At 39.7% G+C, this 20,395-nt stretch overlaps 1 protein-coding gene across 1 annotated transcript in view; it reads left to right on the top strand.

The window, feature by feature from the left end:
- The window catches only part of CLSTN2 (calsyntenin 2), a 253,636-nt gene extending 246,656 nt beyond the window's left edge, over positions 1-6,980 (top strand). Inside the window, exons 15-17 of the mRNA XM_044432738.1 lie at positions 2,554-2,677; positions 4,312-4,496; positions 6,768-6,980. Coding sequence (XP_044288673.1) covers positions 2,554-2,677; positions 4,312-4,496; positions 6,768-6,980 — 522 coding nt within the window. The remainder of the gene's footprint in view (positions 1-2,553; positions 2,678-4,311; positions 4,497-6,767) is intronic.
- Positions 6,981-20,395: the final 13,415 nt, after the last annotated feature.

Raw genomic sequence — 20,395 nt, forward strand, 5'->3', positions numbered from 1 at the left:
GAATAAGAAGGCATTTGTTACATTCTTATCAAAAATGAACTGAAATGAACATTACCCATATTTTGAACCTTAAGGCCTCCATTTGTTTTGTGACCTTGGTGACCTAGATAGGACTCTTGCTACACCCCACTATATTAACTAGAGATGCAGGGCTGAAGGTTCCAGCTAGACTTGGAGGGGTGCAATTTCTGTGGAAGGCAGAAGCTTGGACATATACAATGCATTTGAGATACCTGGAGATCACAGAAATGGCACTACTGTGAATCTTGAAGTAGCCAATTGTAAAAATCTAATCAGTGTATCACTTCATCTGTAATCAGCTTTTCTTCATTTATGCCTGCTCAGAATTCAAGCCTCTCAAGCATTTGTCTTGTGAATACTAAGCCTTTTTATACAATATTGTTCTTTACACCTCTCTGTCTCCTTAACATGCTGCTCTCAATGCAGATAGCTTCTCCCTCTGTGAGCAACAGCTGCTAACTGTGGCAGCCCTTGTCAGTATGTATAAGAAATTGAGAGGGGATGAGAGCAGGCAGATGGAAGGGACAGAAACAACCAGAAGAGAGAACTAAACGTACAACTGCTGCTTATCAGTTCTTGCCCTTTTTGAGCTTTCTATAATCCTTTCTCTGGGTGAAACTTTTACTAAGTGCTCCCAACATCCTCCACTTGGCATATGAAAGTACCAAATAGGATTTCCTTTCACTGTACCAAGTGTGCCATTCATATCTTGTTTGAAAGCTGTTTTTTTTGTTTACCTTTAGGAGATAAGAAGTGATAGTCAATGCCTGCTTGCATTCAGAGCCATGCCAATTTGCTTTAATAGCACCTCCATTTTACACTGCAACCTGATTGTTACCCTAGCATGCTGCTTTTGACTAGCATTACTACCCACCTTGATTCTTAGACTGTTCTTTCCTAAAGCTCAATCTATATGCAAACACAATTCTCCAAGTGCCAATCCCCATGCAGCCAGAAGAGCACCACTCATGCACACAGCACCAGCAAATTTAGGGGATGCCCAGGCTTTTCAGAACACAAATGGACTTGTGCATGCACACCCAAAATCTACTAGGATCTTAATCCCATAGTTGTGCCAGTATCTGGGAAGATATTCAGAGCATCGTCTAGGACCAGTTTCAGTTTTTACAGCCTGAGAAAACAAGACACTTGAACTGGTCCGTCTCACTATGTATAGGCCTAATCCTTACCTGATATCTTGCCCAGCATGGAGGGTGGGGCCTGCGGATAGTGAATGTGCTAGGGTGGTGTGACACCTTGAAAGAGGTGGTAGCATGACCTCTTCTCTCCTGTCGTCAATATTTCCTTTTGGGGCAAAGTACTCAAGAAAGTGCCAGTCAACATCAGTTGTTCTAAATTGTCTAGATGCACTGCAGTCTGGTTTCAGGCTGCAGTCTCAGCCCAAAAGAGCTTTGGTTGCCCTGATCAATAATGTGCTCTTAGACACAGGGAAGAGCAACTTGTTGATCCTCTTGGATCTCTCAGTGGCTGTTGTTACCATCAAGCATGGCATTTTATTAACTGACCCTTGGGTGGGGTTTGGAGATGTAGTATTACAGTAGTCCTATTCATACCTACTGAGTATAGGTCAGTCTCCTGTGCTGGTAGATAAGTCTACACAAATCTAACTTGGATTTGGCCAATGGAAGATATGCTGGGCTCTGAAGTTGCAGTAATTTTGACAGTGGGCAGATAGGATGCTGCATATTGGGGCTGAAGCAGGCTGTGTCATCTCCATACTTCCAACAAACACAGGGTTTATATGTCTACCTTAACTTACTCAGAGTACAACCCTATAAAGTTTCCCACTTAACAGAGGCCTCCAAAATTCCTATGCCCTCCTGGGTTGCACTCAGGGTTGTCCTTCTTTTCACATTTTTGCAGTAGTGCTATTAGGAGATGGGACTGGGACTGGACAGACCATGGGAGTGAATCCTGCCTCACTGATTCCCTGCCCTCCCTGCTTATGAGCATGCCCCTTTTCCTCTCCTCCCATCTCTGTCTGAGGCATGGACACCAACCTAAGAATAAGAGCTGCCGCAGAGCTTTCTGGGGAAACAGATAGAGGAGTGTAGTGAGGCAGACGTTTGTGTATGGCCTCAAAATCCTCATTATCCCAAGACTTCTCAAGCAGTGTCAAGACCCATAGAACAGCACCCTTCCTTATTTAAGAATATGTATGCCAGCAAACACCATTCTACATCATTCCCATGGCTATGGCAACTGTTCCAACGTCCATTTTTCCCCTGTAATCAAGTGCTGCTGCCTCATCTCTCCCCAAAGGTTGTTGTTGTTGTTGTTGTCATCATCTTCTTCTGCTTCTTCCTCCTCCTCTTCCTCTTTGGAGTGGGGTGGAGCTTGATGTTAAAGCCCAGAATTAACTGTTTTCACCAAGAAGTGCTGAGAAAACAAATAAAACATCTATCCAATGCACCATTTTCTACTAGAATTTTAGACACATACTGAAAGACATGCTTTGGAATGCCAACTCATCTGTAATATTAAACCTGGTTTTTTTCCCTTTACTTCTAGGTTAATATTCTACATAACTCCAACTCTAATATTATGGAATATGTAAATCATATGGTAATACAGCCACAGTTTTTCCAATCCATCCATCACCCAGAGGAAAGTGTAAACACTAATCATGGCTCAGGTATTAAATGTACTAAGAAGATACGAATTGCTTTGCTGGATCAGACCAAAATCCATCTAGTCTAGCATTCTTTTCTAGAAGCAGTCAGCCAAATGCCATTTGGTTTTCACAAGGAGGATTAGAAAGTCATGTTTTTGTGCTGTTATTTGTCCCAGCATCTGTCATTCAGAGGACTACTGCCTCTGCACATTATATACAAGGCTGCAGTCACTGAACAACCAATTTTCCATTATTTTGTTTTAGCTCTAAAAAAAAAAAAGAGACAGAAGTGTCTTACAATGCATTGGCAAAGCGGAGTAGTGCCACTGATATTTAATGCAACAACTCCATATATCTCTCTCTAGGGTCTTGCTCCAGACTTGGGGCCTCCTTTCAGATTTTAGGATACTTAGAAACAAATGAAATCACCTGTGTCAAATATGATATACAGTTTATTGAACACAATGATGGCATATATGTAGATGCAGGATAGAGATAAGTGAAAGCTTATACTCCCTCATCTATAGCCATTTTGGAGATGCTCCAATTATCTTCCACAGAACTGAACAGCTGGGCAATTGGTACTCCTCTTCACCACATGGCAATAATGTCATGGATTTTATACAGTTCTTCTTTCTTGCTGTTTCAGAGGCTGTCATTACACAAAGGCTGTAACCTCCTCTTCCTGGAAGATGGAGAGGTGTACAGCTGTTTCAGTAAAGGAAACAGTTTTGGTTCTGCTGACCAAAAGCAGCTCTTATCTAAGGAATATACTTGGGGAAAAAAGTTTCAAGGCAATCATCTGTTGTGCTTTTCCTAAAAAGCGGAAAATCAGATAGGCTTTGGCACATCTCCAAAACCTATCTGATTTTTGGACACTGGGCAAGTTCACTACACTATGAGCTTAATAACATTTTCACCATTCTTCTCATAGAGCATATACAATACACCTCACTCCTTGGCATTACAGTCTGCAATGTAAATGTCTGTAGCTGCAGATGTGCATGCCAGTGGTAGGGAGAGTAGGCAGGGGCCCACAGTGATTTCTCAGATTAATAACAACATATGTATTCTTCATAGGTCTCAAGAGTTGGTACCATTTAGGAATATTGGGAGGATGTAACATTGACATTGCATCCAGCTGTGACATTGATAGCATCCATTGTTTTTATTTTCTTGTTGACATAGATTTCAGCAGGAAAAACTATTATTATTATTATTATTATTATTATTATTATTATATTGAATTTATATCCTGCTTTTATCCTCTTGGGAGGAACCCAATAGCTCCATGTTATCCTCACAGCAATAACCCTGTGAGGTAAGTTGGACTGAAAGTGAGTGACTGACCCCAAGTCACACAAGAGATTCATGGCTGATGGAGATCAGAATTCAGACCTCCCAGGTCCCCAATCCAACACTCTAGCCACCACACCATACTTGTAGTAGTAATTCTTGTAGTAATACAAGAAATGGGGGGAACATTAGAAAGCATTAAGTATCTTGGCAGTTGCTGCAATTATATTGAATTGAATTGAATGTAACAGCATAATTAGCTTGTTTTCAGTGGACAGAAAGACAAGAACATATGCATAAGTGTTTACTGAAATGGAACAGGAAGGGTATGCTGAATCTTTCTTTTTTTTTCATTATAGTCCTTCCGAGTATGGCCACTATCGTCATAATAACATGTATCAGTATCCTAGTCTTCATCATAGCTCTGGGAGTATACAGAATTCGGACAGTTTACCATCACAGCTCAAAGGAAAATGAAAGTAGTAAAGAAAATGAAATGGACTGGGATGATTCAGCACTAACCATCACTGTTAATCCAATGGAAGTAAGTAGCATTTGATGTTCTAAAAATTTGGTGGATTTAGCTTTTTCAGTGGTGACTCATACAGTAGCCCCTTTCAGATTTTGGTCTTGCTTTGCAAAACCCCAAGCATTCACTAACTGCATGGGGGCATGGGACTGCAACCACCTACCATTTATGTCGGCTTCCCTGGAGGCCCTTCTTCCCAACTTTGATGTGTTCAGTGATATGTTCTGATAGACCTGGGTACAGTGACGTATTCTGAATGATACAAAGTATCTATGTATGTATGACTATTCATGGCTATCTTTATCATGTGATGTGCAACTCTGCATAATCAGGGTTCTAGATCACTCCTTTTAGAGCAACTGAAAAACAACCAGAGGCTGGGGTACTGCCCATGTCCTACTCTCCTTATGGCCCATGAATTAAAAAGGCCACTGAGTTTCTTGAAGAACTGAATCATGTATGATAAATGTTTGTCTATTCTATTTCCTATCCAAAAAGAATATCTTCATCATATCCTCTGTGGGTGAAGCATGCCCAAGACCTTCATTAAACAACATTGTAAAAAGTTCATTAAACATTATTTTTCAGCTGTTGCTGCTATGGTATGCAGTACTCCCTTGCTTAGGAGCTCTGGAATGCTAAGATCATGTGGGAGAAGTCTATGCTGTGGCTCAGTCCCACACTTAGTTTGCTCCACTTCCTGTAACAGCTGTGCATGTGAATGCCTGTGTATGTGAAACAGCACCAACTTGAGTTTCTCCCACACGATCTGGACCTCCAGTTTTACTGAGTTACATGTCAAGGAAGTAAGTTGCAACAGTTCCCACCTCAAAAAGTAATATTGCCAGAAACAATCATACGCACCCAAAGAAAACAAGCTGTTTGTCATGTTACAATACAGGATTGTTCCTTTTATTGATTGAAGCTAATCTTACATTTTAGTGGTGATATTAGCTCCCTTAGTGGGAGATGGGCTGGATCCACCAAACTAAACTGAAGATGTCCTTCAGTGACCTTCTATATCTTTCCAACTGTGCTTTACTTAAATCCAAGCAGTTTGTGTTACATCTCTTTTTGGAATGATAGTTCGACTTGATACCATCCTAGCTCATTCCCACAGGCCAGCTGGCTGAGAAAAATTTGTTCAGAAAAGCTCTCTGACCATGTGTTTGCTCAGCAGCTTCTGCAAAACCAGTATTTTTCTGGCTAAGCACATTGTGTTGAAATTGCTGGTTAAGCCATGTGATGCTCACCAATACTGTTAGGAAAATCAGTAAGTCATGGCCCCAGATCTGTATCAATAGAATAGGAACAGAATTATAATTTTATGCTGCCTCCCCCTCAAAAAAAAAGATAGAAAATGATTTGGGACCTGAACACTGAGCTTCCAAAATATAAATCTAGCTAATTAGCCCCTGGCCACTGAAGGCTATATAGTTCCTGACATAACAACAGCCATTAATGAGAAGTTAAAATGATTGGAAACCATTTCTCAAATCTGTTCTGCCTGTTTATTGAGAGCTAATCCACACCAATGAACATGCATCTGTTTTCCTGTGTCTTCATCTATTCCACTTTATATGAAAACAGGCTGGGCATGTGGATGCTGGCCCAATCACATTTAGTTTAATTCTAACTTAGAAGGACAGTAAACCCAAGTATTCTTAGTAAAAATATTTGTAAATATAGCCATCGTTTTACATCTATGTTATCTGATAATTGTAGACTGGCATTTTTCATATCCAGTATTTATAATCTGACATTTTTTCACACTTTGAATTCAATACTTACGCAGTAGTGCTGTCTATCTACCACCTATCTATCCTCTATCTATCTATTATATAATGATTAGTTGTTCTCCGTGGATCAAGTATTGGTAGATGACATCTGTTTGGATAGCTTTACATGATTAATGTTTTAATTGCATCCTAAAGAAAAGGCTTCAGGCCATATCTAATTGAATGACACCTCAATTACCTCTGCTGCCTAGTTTCATCATTTAGCTTCCTTCATTTTCCAGTGTACATCACTTTCACTCAGTACGGATATGTCTCCCATACACCACTACCCATTCTCAGTAGGTATGTAGCTGCTGTTAAATTATGGTTGCATAATTAAACATTTGAAGACAGAATTCTAAGGAAGGAGCTGACTGCTTAATATTGATGTTCCTTTCAAATTCAGGAAGATTCAGATTTTCTAGCTATTTCCCTGTTTTCTGTTTAGTCTTTGAAAGAAAAATGCATTTTTATCAGTAGATCTTTTTAATGTTTCTGGACTATATAGAAATATGAAGAACCTCATCATGTAGAAGAAGAAACTGATGAGGAAGAAGAGGATCTAGAAGATGAAGATGAAGATACAACCAGTGCTGAATCAGATGAAAGTGAAGAAGAAGAGGAAGAAGAGGAGGAAGAAGCCATTGGAAATAAAGGAGACAAACAAAATGCAACCAGGCAAGATCAGCTGGAGTGGGATGATTCAACACTACCTTACTAGAAACCCTTAGTTCTGTTGCTCCTTTTGTATACACCAATACTGTGTATTTCTGAGTCAATCCTACTGAGTGAACCCTATGTTGGATCTGTTAATTAATTGACAGGATTTAACTCCTTTTTGACTACAGATGATCGAGCTGCATTGCCTGAATTTGATGTAGTTGTATCAAAACTGTTCCAGATAGTTATCCTTTTCCTAATGTTTGGGTAATGGCACCTGGTAAAGCACAGGGTACAACCGTTATTGTGTCACCCATAATAACAACACAAACAATTCCTTACCAATGCACCTCTTCCATGAAGCCCCTTTTACCTTCTTAATATGAATATGCAATTGTCCTGTTCACCAATCCATAGATAAAACAGTCCAACTTGTTTTTAATAGTGATTTCTGGAGTCCAAATATACACAAACCCTTCTGGCTTTCGTTCAACTCTATGCGTGGTTAAAGAACTCTATCTCAAGAGATAGACCAAGATGTACGTACTTAGAAAGGGCAAAATTCATTTTCTTGCTTGCCACTGTTCCACATTGTGCTTAATTGCCTCTGTGGAAGGATTCAAAATATATTTAATGGTGTGTGTTCTTACACATGTATGAAGAAATGGTAATCCATTTCTCTGCTAATGTACAAATCTTGCAAGGGGGAAATTCTTGGCCAGTCTACCTATTGAAATTCAGTTGATGCTATATAAAATCCCATAAACTGAAACCTTTGCTTGTGATGATTTTCCAGTGCTCTCTGTCATACAGATTAAGCAATGTTATCTCATGTGAAAAATAGGTTCAGCTGGAATGCTACTTTGACTAAGACCTGTGCTTCTGATCTTCACAGAAAATCTATTCTGAGTAACCTGCACTGTAAATCATTACTTTGTTGCAGTATCTTGTAACAGTACTATACCATAGCTGGGCTTGGCAGGGATTTAAAGGAATGCTGTGTATATGGATTTAAACAATATTTGTAGGCTTTCTGCATGTAAAAAAAGAGGCTGATTTAAGTATTGCAGTTGAAATTGGTGCCTGATACATTCGATTTGGAACCAAGCAATCTACAGGCAAAAGGGATCTCATCTGAAAACAAAACTAGCATTGTAGTATTATAAAGCCTTTACTTCAACAAAAACCTTCAGGAGATTATTAAGCACATAATTTAAAAGCAGAAAGAATTAGCAGATTTAAAAAGAGAAGTAGCTATAGAATAGTTTTGCATTTTCCCCCAACTACTGTATTCTAAATGTTGAGGCATTGACAAGTCTGTGTGGTTTGTTATATTATTAGTTCTCCCTGACATTCTTTGTAGTTGTAAAATAGCGCAAATGCCAAACAGTGCAGTACTTGCTGCTGTACATCTGGATCATTTGATGCTGAAGCAAAGAATGTAATTTTGTAATTTCTTATTTATAATTTCATATTTTTGTGTTTACTTTCATTTTTTTAATCTCATCTGAATTTTGGAAGAGTGCCATTCCATCACCTTCTACCAAGATGCACCAGTATATAACAGCAACCTCTAAATCAGAAATTAGAGCAGTTTGTGGGTTTTGGGGTAGGGGGATGTTTCTGCTCCTTTTTTTGTCTCTCCTAAGAATATGTTTTAGTTCTGAGTAAAAGATGCATAGCAAACTACTTTATACCAGGCCATAAAGCCCCACTATTTTCTTCCCAGACGTAGCAGTTTCTCTCCCCAGGATCCCTCAGGCAGAGAATTTCCTGGCACCTGCTCCTTGATACTTTTAACTTGATAGCATGAATTGCACTTGGGATAGTCTGTGGGTAAACATAGAAACACAGAAATATAGAAACAGAGCGAGTCAGAAGTGGTCTCCTGGGCCATCTAGTCTGACCTCTGGCTCCAGCCAGCTCTGCTCACAACATGCCTCCCATGTGCATGTCTAGCCTATCCTTAAACACCCTCACCAATGGGGCCTCAACCACTTCCCATGGAAGCCCATTGCATACCCCAGGGGTCCTAGCTGTCAGGAAGTGCTTCCTGGCATCCAAATGAAACCTTGGTTCCCTGAGCTTCGCTCCATTGGAGCATGACCTGCCCTCCTCTGCAGGGGGGGAGAGGTCTCTACCCAGTTCCGTATGACACCCCCTCACATACCTGTATGTTGCCAACAGATCCCCTTGGAGTCTTCTTTTCTCCAGGCTGAAAAGACCCAGTCTTGCCTCATACAGCTTTCCCTGCAAACTGGCCACCAACCTTGTGGCCCTACGCTGCACTGACTTTAACCTGGCTATATCCTTCCTGTAATGAGGAGCCAAAAACTGAACACAATACTCCAGTTGCAGGCACACCAGAGTTGTATAGAGTGGTTGTAATACCTCTCTCGATTTAGAAGCCACGCTTCTGGCTATGCAACCAAGGGTGCTGTTGACCCTCTTGACCACCACATCACACTGCTGACTCATGTTTAGTCTGCAGTCAACCAGCACCCCAAGATCACAAGTGCTGCTCCCCAGCCACTTGTCCCCTAACCTATACTTATGACACTCATTCCTATGCCCCAAGTGCAAGACGTTGCACTTATCAACATTGAATGCCATCCTGTTGTCTCCTGCCCATTTCCATAGTCTGTCCAGATCCTTTTGGATCTGGAGTACCTGCTCCTCAGTTGTGGCCACTGCCCCAGTTTTAGTATCGTCTGTGACTTTGATCAGCAGACCGGTCACTCCTTCTTCCATGTTGTTGATGAAAAGATTAAACAGGATTGGCCCCAGGACAGAGCCCTGGGGGACCCCACTTGTCACTGGCCACCATCCTGATGATTCCCCACTAATGGTTAGCCTCTGTTTTCAGTCAGTCAACCATGACCTAATCAATCAAACAGTGCATTGGTCTATCTCAAAACTCCTCAATTTCTCAACCACGATATCATGTGGCACTTTGTCAAAGGCCTTGCTGAAATCCAGGTAAACCACATCCACTGCATCCCCTCTGTCTAGCCACCTTGAAACCTTGTCATAGAATTCCACAAGGTTTGTCTGGCAGGAACTGTTATTGCAGAAGCCATGTTGTGTGGCTACCAGCCTCCCTTCCCTATCTAGCATCACTAGATCTCTCGCTATTATGAGCCCTTCCATTGTTTTTTCTACAATGGACGTAAGGCTAACTGGTCTGTAATTCTCCATTTCCTTTCTACTGCCCTTTTTGAAAATTGGGAGCACTGATGCCACCCTCCAGTCCTCTGGAACTTCACCCATTCTCCACGAGGACTCAAAAATGGAGGCCAGTGGGCATGATGGAACCCCTGTCAACTCTCGAAGTACCCTTGGGTGCAACCCATCAGGGCCCGGCACCTTTGTAGTGTCCAATGCCCTGAGGAGCTCCTCAACCTCTGGGGGGCAGATGACTCTTATCTGTGCCCCTAAGTCCCTGGCCTCATCTAATCTCATGCAGATCTCCCCCACCCTGCTCTGGGGAGAATACAGAGGCAACATTGTCATTTAGCATATGTGCCTGGTGTCTTGCATCAGTTATTGGATCCCCTTCCTCCTTATTTAGCAGTCCCACTACCTGTCTCCCCTTCCTCTTGCAATTTACATGCTGATAGAAGCCCTCTTTGTTGCTCTTGATATTCTTTGCAAGTCTCAGCTTGTAATCAGCCTTAGCCTTGTGAAGAATCCTGCACCGGGCCTCCTCCTCCTGGTATATCCTTTTGTCTATTTGCTCCCAGTACCCATTTCCTACGGAGGTTGCTCTTACATCTAATCCCTCTAACCACCTCCTTTTGCATCCATAGCTGCACTCTCCTTTGCCTCCCCACCTTACTAACTAGAGGTATCATCAATGCTTGTGCTTCCACAACCTCCCTTTAGAGGGACATCCACCCCTCCTCAATTCCCTTATCTTCCATTAACCTATCCAAGGAAACTTTCCCCAGTCTGGCCTTCAGTTGGCCAAAGTTGGCCCTCTTGAAATCCCAGCTTCTAGTGTTCAACCTGCTGCACATCCCCATTCCCCTGATCTCAAAGGAAAGGATGGAGTGATCACTCACATCCAGAGCTCGCCTAATCTGTACCTCATCTATCAGCTCCTCCCTGTTGGTCAAAACCAAGTCAAGGATGTCCCCCCACCCCTTCATCGCTGTTCAGATCCTCTGTGTGAAAACCCTCCCTCTATAGCATCTAGGAAGCAGTGCGACCTGGCTGTCATCACTGAGTGAGTCTCCCAAATAACATCCAGGAGATTGAAATCTGCCATAATTATTGTGTCCCTCCCCTGAAATAGCCTTAGAATCTGGCCTGTCAGGACATCATCCAGGGTCTCAAGTTGACCTGGAGGGCGATAACATACCCCCACTATCCGGTCCCTCTCCCTGTCAAAACCCCTTAGTTTCACCCAGACTTCCTCTACCAGATCCCCATCTTCCCTGCATTCTATCTCACTGCATCCTATCCCTTCCCTGACATATAAAGCCATGTCCCCACCCCTCTTTTCCTTCCTGTCCTTTCTATACAGGTGATACCCTATATGTTTACATTCCAGTCTTGCCATTTATCCCACCAAGCGTCCATGAACCCCACCAGATCATACCCTCCTATTCCCAGGAGAACTTCAAGCTTTTCCTGGTTATTACCCATGCTCCTAGCATTGGTGTACATTGGTGTAAATCACAGATTCCTGGAAGCTACCCAGCAGGTCATGGGAATGACACTGCCAGATTGCTAGTCAGCATCATTTATGGTCAGAACTATGACAGTATCTGATCAGTATCTGAACTTTAATATACACTATTGGAACTGGAATTACCATGGCTGCTGGCACCAGACTTGCCCTCCAATGGATCCTCATTAAAGGATTTAAAGTGTACTCATTCCAATAACAGGGTCTCGAAAGAGTCCTGTCTTGTTATTTTTTGTCACTGGTGTAAAGTATGGGCCTCACCACTAAACTGCAAAGCTTCCATGAGAAAGGAAGAAGCAAACTATAACCTGCTACCTGGCAGTTGAAGAACAAAGCTATGGGCATTCTGGGGCTCCCAGATAGGTGTGGTACTTTGAAGCCAGGTGAGACTAAAGATCATCTTTCTAAGTAACTGCTCTTGTCTAGTTAAGGCAGTTCTGCCAACCTGCGAACACTATTAAATCAGGCCATTTACTCCATCGCACAGATGCTGCCCAGCCATTTGGTTGCCCGTAGAGCTTTTGTATCTGTGGATGAGAACTGAAAGCAGAAGCAACAAAAGGTGTGTGTGTGTGGGGGAGGCCCTACTTCCTGATGACACATGAACACGTCTTAAATTGGGCAATTTCTATTTTAGAGTCTATCCTTATTTCTTCCTCAAATTAAGATGGAAAAAAAACCTGTACTTACAGTTGATTTACTTATTTTAACAACTGATGCAAAATGCTTTGTTATGATGCAATAAAATAACTTCTCCTGAATATAAATATGATTTAAATGTAAACACTGAATCAGTTTCTCTTTCCATCTTATTTTAGAGGTTCCACTGGAAAAAACATAGCTTCTCCTGAGAGTACAAAGCCGCCATTGCATTGCTGTACTGTTTTCTGTTTGAGAACTGCAGAAAATATTGTTGAATGCCTTTAATTATTTCATCATTCAGTTTGAACCTTAACAGTGGTCTTCATTTGTATCATTGCAGCTTGGTCCCTCTCTAGTAGAATATTTAGGGTACATCCTGATGGTAGATTCTTTCATTTGTATATTTCTGCTATAAAACAAAAACAAGTGTGGCATCCCAAGTGGAAGATTTGTAACTCTTCCCCTGGGAAATTTTTATGCTCGTGGCCATTTCCTACTTTACACAGCATCAAATTTTGTACATTAAATAAGCAACCACAGTCAGTCCTTGTTCTCTGATGACTGTCCTTTATCCTTCCATCCTGACAGATACCAAGCTAATTTAAATGCTTGACCATGACCAAAATGAATCACACAGCCTCTGCAATAAAAGGAACAACAAGATCAAACCGCATGTATTCAATATATTAGTATTAGTATCTCCAGGTACAGAATTAGTAAAATGGTAAAAGACATTTAAAGCATATCATAATGGTGATTACTCACAAAACAGTGTAAGCCACTCAACCATAAACACCCTGCTATTGGTTAAAAAATTCTGTCAGATTCTATCAAATAAGTGGGGAAGTCTTAGTGCTGAAAGGATGGCAGTGTTGGTACTGGGGGATCTCAGTGGGCAGAGCATGCCAAACTTGGCAGCTACCACCACGAAGGCCTTTTCCATAGTTGTCACCCTCCAGATGTGTCACATTCATTCTTTCACCTTTTGTATTTACTTGAGTACTACATCTAGGTACATTGGAAGACATTCTAACAGCCAAATGCAAGTGTGGTGGTCAGCATATTCTTCGGTGTCCTGTGCATGCAGACTCTTAGAGGAATAAAATGAGTCATGGTACTCTACCTAAATGTATCCTGCAGCTCAGTAGTACTGAAAAGCACACCTGGCCCAAATTATATTCATTAGGTTGCACCCTAAATACAAAATTGATTACTCATAACAGGAATTTCCAACAACATACATAGGACATTGATTTTTTTTTTAAAAAAAATGTTTCTTACATTCAGAAATTTATAATCAATTAGGCCAAAAGGTCTCAAGTTTAAATTTTTGAAGCCATTTCTTCATTACACTGCACTTCTTACATTTTAAATAGAGCAATAATATCTCCAAGAGAGCATACAGTAGACTGATCTAATGAAAAGTGGAATGAAATTGATGAAATAGTTGATACAGTTTAACATGCAAAACTAATGTGAAGGCAGCACAAAATTCTGTTGCTAGCTTTTTTGCACTGTGTTAGAGTAAACATTAGTGAGTTATATTTATTGGTAACATATGATTATCAGAAAGAAATCTGTTTAAGTTATTTAGTTCATTATGAAAAATTGAAGTGGGGGGCTTTATTTTCTAAACTGTAAATATGTCTAAGTATTATGTAAATTATTATAGTGATGTCAGATTCCATGTTCCATCCCATCCCATACAGTTTACAAAATTATGTTCTACACACTCTCCAAAAACTCCCTTAAGCCCCGCCCCCACTATGTGTTTACTATAGTAAGAAACTATTATTCACATCCTGAGTTTGTTAGCAAGGGCTGGTGCTAACAACATAATTCCATGGGCACTAGTGGATCCCTCAGTGATTTAAACTTTAAAAAAAATTAAAACAGTGATTTAAACTGCCATTTTCACATTCATACTTAAGAACCTAAGGCTTAGATTTAAACTGTTACTTACTTCTGACTGGGTTCCATTTTGTGACTGGGCTCCATATTGAAGAAAATAGAATATTGAAGAGTTTCCCATGAAGTTACAGGGGGTTTTTATTTGGGAATATAGTCCAAATGATGAAAGCTACTTTAATTCCTCCTCTGTTGCCCTTTTCTACCAACAGTGCTTGTTCCCCTGTGTGCTTACTGGTTCTATCTTTAATAATGCTTTCAAACAGTTTACCCAGAACATATATTAAGTTAACTGGTCTGTAATTTCCCAGATCACCTCTGGATCCTTTTTTTTTTTAAACTGGTGTTACATTGGCCATTGAAAATGTCATTTTAAAGACAAGTATCCCATCTTTATAGGTGCATCAGATGCTCATCAAGTAGTTCATGTTATATTTTCTTCCTTTGAACCTGCCAGCCTGAGTACATCACCAGTATAGGTGCCTTCAGCATCAGATAACCATGATGCAGGTGGAATCCCACCAGTAGCACTGCTGCCACAGAGCCAGTCTGAAACAGCAGAATGTAAATTCCTATGTAGTTCAAAAATGGGTACTCATGAGACTTACACTGCACACTTGGAGGGTGAAAGTCCCACTCCATCGCTCTGCACCCAACACACCATTATTTGCTGTCTGCTTACTTCTGGAATTCCTCAGGGCCTGGATAAAAAGGACCATCTCAACCCCCATCAAAGGTGGAAGAAATTGCTGGCATAGCCAGCATAACCTTGTATGGATGTTCAAAAATCTTTCTTTGTATTAGTAGAATTGTCCTTTTTGGATATGTGTCATGAAAGTCATCAGGCATACTAAGCACATATCTCAGTGTGCAAAAAGCTTTAGCTATGTGTGCATTTGTCAGATGTAAACTCCTCGGCTGGCTGGCTGGCTAACAAATGCAAGCAAATAAGTCATCTGGATGATGCATGTTTATTGAAGGAAAATAACAAGCTGAAGTGTGTTTCCTCTGCTCCAAACATGCCTGGATTTAGGAACAAAAGAAAGATCAAAGGGTGCTACTGGTGGGTTCATGGCAACAGCTGTCAATGTGTCCATTTTGGTGCTCAGATCATAGGAGATGGCTTTATAGATGTAGGACTAGTATAACTTCCATGGTTAAAGCTGTTTGCTCTAATTAATGTACATAAATTAATCTAAATTAATTGGATTTAGTGGCTCTAATTAATGTTGGTCTGTAGTTTCACATATATGGATCTCAGCTAGGTGATGGAACCCACAGTTGCTGGCACAACAATATCCATATAGAACTGGTTTTGCTAGAGGGCAATGTGGATTTGGTATGCTTAGTTTATAATTTAAATATTAGTTACAATTATTTAAGAATAATTTAAAGAAGAGAACTTCTAGCTAACAACATGGATTGTTCAATGTATCAAAATCTTCTGACTGGTTAGAGAAATGGGTCTGAGAACATAATGCAAAGTTAAAAACAAGCATGTTTCATCTTACATTCATTCAACTTCAAAATCAAAATTAATTCTTATATTATTAGAATTCCAATACCATCATTAATTGTAATGATAATATATCTATACTTGCTATGGGGGCCACAATAACTGATTCCAAGGATCATCACCAGAGAAGTTAATAAGAACACAATTTTAAATGCAAGAAAATGCTTTCATTCCATTTTGTTTCATGATTTGTTTCTTAAGCATAATAAGCCAGTTGAAACAACTCCTGATGAAAGTGAAAAAGGAATTTCAAAAGCAGGCTGCAGCTATATATTGAGAAGACAAATATCAGGATTACAAGAAGAATTACAGAAGGTAATCATGAACAATGGTGACATTGAAGTTGTGAAAGGGTTTAAATACCTTGACTCAGTCATCAATTCAAATGGAGCTTGCAACCAATAAATTCAAAGACTGGGAAGGGCAACAGTGAAGGAGCTAGAAATGCTAATCAAATGTTAGGATGTTTCACTGAAGACCAAGACCAAGATCATCTACACAGTTTCATTCTATTACTAGGTGTGGGTGTGAAAGCTGATGGGAAGAAAATTGATGCATTTCAAACACAGTCACGGAGAAAAACTTTGCAAATATCCTAGACTGTCAGGTGTACGTCCTAGATAAAATCAAGCCAGAGCTTTCCCTAGAAGGAAAAGTTGACAAAACTGAAGCTGTTATGCTTTGGGCAGGTCATGAGAAGGCAAGATTAACTGGAAGACTAGATTATGCAAGGGAACCTGGAAAGCAGAGAAGGGAAAGGAAGACCAAATATGAATTGACTCCATAAAACAAGCCAGAGACTTGAATTTGCAAGAACTGAGCCAGTCCATCATGGATAGGACATTTTGCAGGGCTTTTCATTCATAAATCAGAGACAACTTGATGGCACAAAATGAAAACAATAAGCCAAGATATATACAAGTTATTTTTCTACTAGGGATGGATTAATCTTTCAGTTTTGCTTTCTGCTGCATTTCAATCATTTAATTATTTTCTTTCCATCTGGAATATGAAGAAATTCACACATTTTGGCAAATTCTTATAAAAATTGACTGAACTTCAGTTCTCACCCATTTGCACCAGCCAAATCCAGTATGTCCATGGAAGGGATCATGTAGCACCTGCCAGTCATATAACTGTTAAAAATGAGAAACTCGTTAGACAATAGATAGCAACAATAAAATACTACCAAAAGCATGGCTGAAGATACACATTCAAATCTTTATGAGTTAAACATTCAAATTGATGCTGTATCTAATTTGTGTTATCGCCACCCTGAGACACTGTGAAGGGCAGGATACAAAAACTTAAACAAATTGCTGAAACTGGTTAGTTTTGGTTTATCCCAAAGTTTTTCTCCAGATAAATAACTTCTGGGAAAATTACTTCTTAGAAATTAGATAAATTACTTCTATCCCAAGTATGAGGAACTTTGTGGTTTTGAATTCCTATAGAAAAAGGAACTGAAACAGAACTCTTACCCCAACCCTATTATGTACAGAACCTCTTCACTCATCTCTTTACAAAAATATGTGAATTTCTGACCAATGAAATCAGAAAATCTCCATCTAATCAAAGGTTCTTGTTCATCTTAATCAAGATGTTACTAGATGGCAGTTTTGGAGGAAGCTAGAATATTAAACTACTTCCCTATGGTTTCATATTCTAGCCAGTTCAAATAGTAATCATAGTTTCCTGGTCCAGATAAAATGGGAAAGGATCAATTCTTAGAGGCTCCCTGTCTTGACTGCTCATACTGCAAAGAGAAGGCAAAGGGATTGCATGTATACACAAAAGACTCATTTATACACCCATTCCTTAAGTTGAGATATGTTTGTCTGAACTGGGCTTGCATGTAGTTGCTGATGAGATTAATTATATATGGACGTGACTTGTTGCTGGTTCGTAGAAAATGACAGTGTAATGCTCGTAGCACAATTTAATTTTCTTGTAGCCAATTTCAGCAGTCTAGCTTGAGGGGAAGGAACCAAGTGCAGTAAATCTTGATGTCTGCCACATGATTAACATCCCAATTTCTGTGATTAATGTTTGCTCTGCCTTTGCGAGTTGCCTTTTTTTCTCCCATTCAGTGTTCTGTGTGCTATTTTTCTGCTTCCATGCTCAGACACTTCTGTACCAGCAACAGATGGCAAATATTCCTTGGACAGGAATAAAGGTGTTGCAGCCATTTGAAATGTGTCACATGAAGTGTAACTAGATATTTTTTTTTTTTACTCTGCTGGTAACACAGTAGAAGAAAGCCTACTTTTTTTTATGAGCCTGAGGAATCTGGCAGTCAGAACCTTGCAACAATCAATCCTTCAGAGTTACCATAGTGGCAAGAGTGATATTTTAGTAGGATAGAATTTTAATGGTGGTAAAATTTAAACCAAAGTACTAAATGTATATGTATGTCTTTTGGAAGACTTTCATTCATAGAATCACCAAAAGTCAGAGACAACAACGCATGCGTATATTTAAGAATAATGTTCAGTATAGCCATTCAATTCCAAATGTTTGCTTCACTTTTATCAGATTTGGTAAGGGTAATTTGGTAAATAGGAAAAAGATAACATTCCCATGAGTTCAAAGGGCAATACCCCAGGTAAGTAGGTACACTAATTTAACACATGAAAACATTGAATCAAAATGTTTTGCCATTGATGGTTAGTAGCCAGGAGGACCAGTGAACTAGATGTTTTTATAAGGCCTGAGTCAACAGTTTTGAAGGCCCTATCTATAGGAAGGGTGGCCCAATACCTATATTGTCCAAACATATAATGGATTGGATTTATATTTGTATCTAAATCTTAGTGTCAATATAATGAATATATATATATATATATACAGGTTGAACCTGAAGAACTGCAGTCAAAGATTCATGTTGAACCAACCTTTGATAAATCCACATAAGCAAAGCACTTCCTTTTAAAAGCAAACACAGGAAAATTAATTGTTTAATTTTTGTGAATTTGTATCATGACATTGGTTTTCTGAAAAGAATGACCAACTTCGTAATCCTGCAGTACCTAAAAGCATGTAGAGTGTTATAAGTTCATTAGAAGCTCCAGGTCCAAGTTTGGAAAACACCTTGGAGCTGATATTCAGCGCTTAGAGCTTCCTTCTCTCCCATATCCAGTGGAGTTCTCTAAAGTTCTCGGACCTTGGAGAAGCTATTTAGGTGGCATTTTGGGTGAAGGGGAGGAGACAGGTGCTGTCAAGATAAGATGTATCCTCCTGGTGCCTTAGTCTCCTTCCCTCTGCCATAGTTAGATGGCCCAAATCCTCCAAAGTTAAATTTTTTGAGCATATTCATATGCCAGCTTAGGTTAAATACAAAGCAAAAAGAACTCCTTATTTGGTTAAAGAATCATCCTTCAGAGTATGTAACGAAGCAGATGAATGCATCTAAAATTGTCTATTTCAGCATGAATTAGAGATTTGGTATGCTTTTTTGGTGCAATAGTCAGAAATATACACATATAATCAAATCAAATCCTAGTACTGTTCTTTTGTTCTCTTTAATTGGATTTTCTACAAAATATATTTAACCAGATGGAATACACTTCAGAATCGCTGCAAAGATGAAAGAGAAACTAGGAAATACTCTCTAAATACTCTCATTGATTTTGCCCCCAAGGAAAGCATCATACGTTTTTGTTAAAATTTGTATATGTTTTATAATTTTCTATACCAGGTACCCTGCTGTTTATTAAAACTGTGTCTTGGCATTTTAAGCATTGGTTGCTGTTTGGTGGTGCTAGCCAGCTCAAGGGAGAGACCCTATGGTTAAGTTTAGTAACCATTTTCTTGAGCACTTATTTATATCAATATAGAGTAAAAAGACTTTGCATCAATTACTGCTCAGCTGTTAATGTCTGTTCATGCAGGGAACACACGGTTATTAATGACTATGCACTGTGAAGTTGGGGTAGCTTCATATTCTATAGTTTAAGAAAGGCCACTCGACACTGCTGCCCCTCACCTCGCCAATATTTTAGACTACAGCTCTCAGGCTTTCTGACTTGTAGCTAGGCTGGTTGAGACTGATGGGAGTTGGAAGTCTTATTAAAGAGATAGTGAAACATCAATAAGAAACAAAGGTTTTAGCGGAAAAAAAGTTGTAGCCAAAGATCATACTGCTCATACCTATTTACATTCTGAATAGTCTGTGAAGATCTTAAGGATCAGACTGGTTCACATAAACTAAATGCTAAACATTATTGCAGTAACCTTTTGATTTAAGGAAGAACAAAATAACATCCAAGATCAATTGGATGGTGCTATAAAAATGTGTGTGCGGAAAGTTGAGTAGTGTGAGGAAGCAGGTGAGAAATAAGAGAGCTTTAAGGTGCAATCCTATGCTCATAGATAGAAAAAACAACTACAAGTTCCAGTATCCTTCCAGCCAGCCATGCAGACTGTGACATGTTGGAAACTGCAGGGCTTTTTCCTGTCTAAACATGCATAGGACTACACCTCAATACTACAAGGTAAGCCAGTGAATGCTGATTGGATGGAGCCTGTTACAAAAAAGAATGCCTAAATATCACTATAGTCCACTGTTTACTGCAGTGTGTAAGTACCTTACAACCATTTTTCCACTATGTTAATGTGTGTCTTATCACAGTATATGATCAAGGTACAGGGAACACTGTTGGTTTAACTTCCCTAACATTTAGGGCAAGTTTTAGTCTGTTGCATAACATTCAGCAAT

This window comes from Varanus komodoensis, unplaced genomic scaffold (assembly GCF_004798865.1).
Source record: "Varanus komodoensis strain SLA01 unplaced genomic scaffold, ASM479886v1 scaffold25, whole genome shotgun sequence".
Classification (NCBI taxonomy): Eukaryota; Metazoa; Chordata; class Lepidosauria; order Squamata; family Varanidae; genus Varanus; species Varanus komodoensis.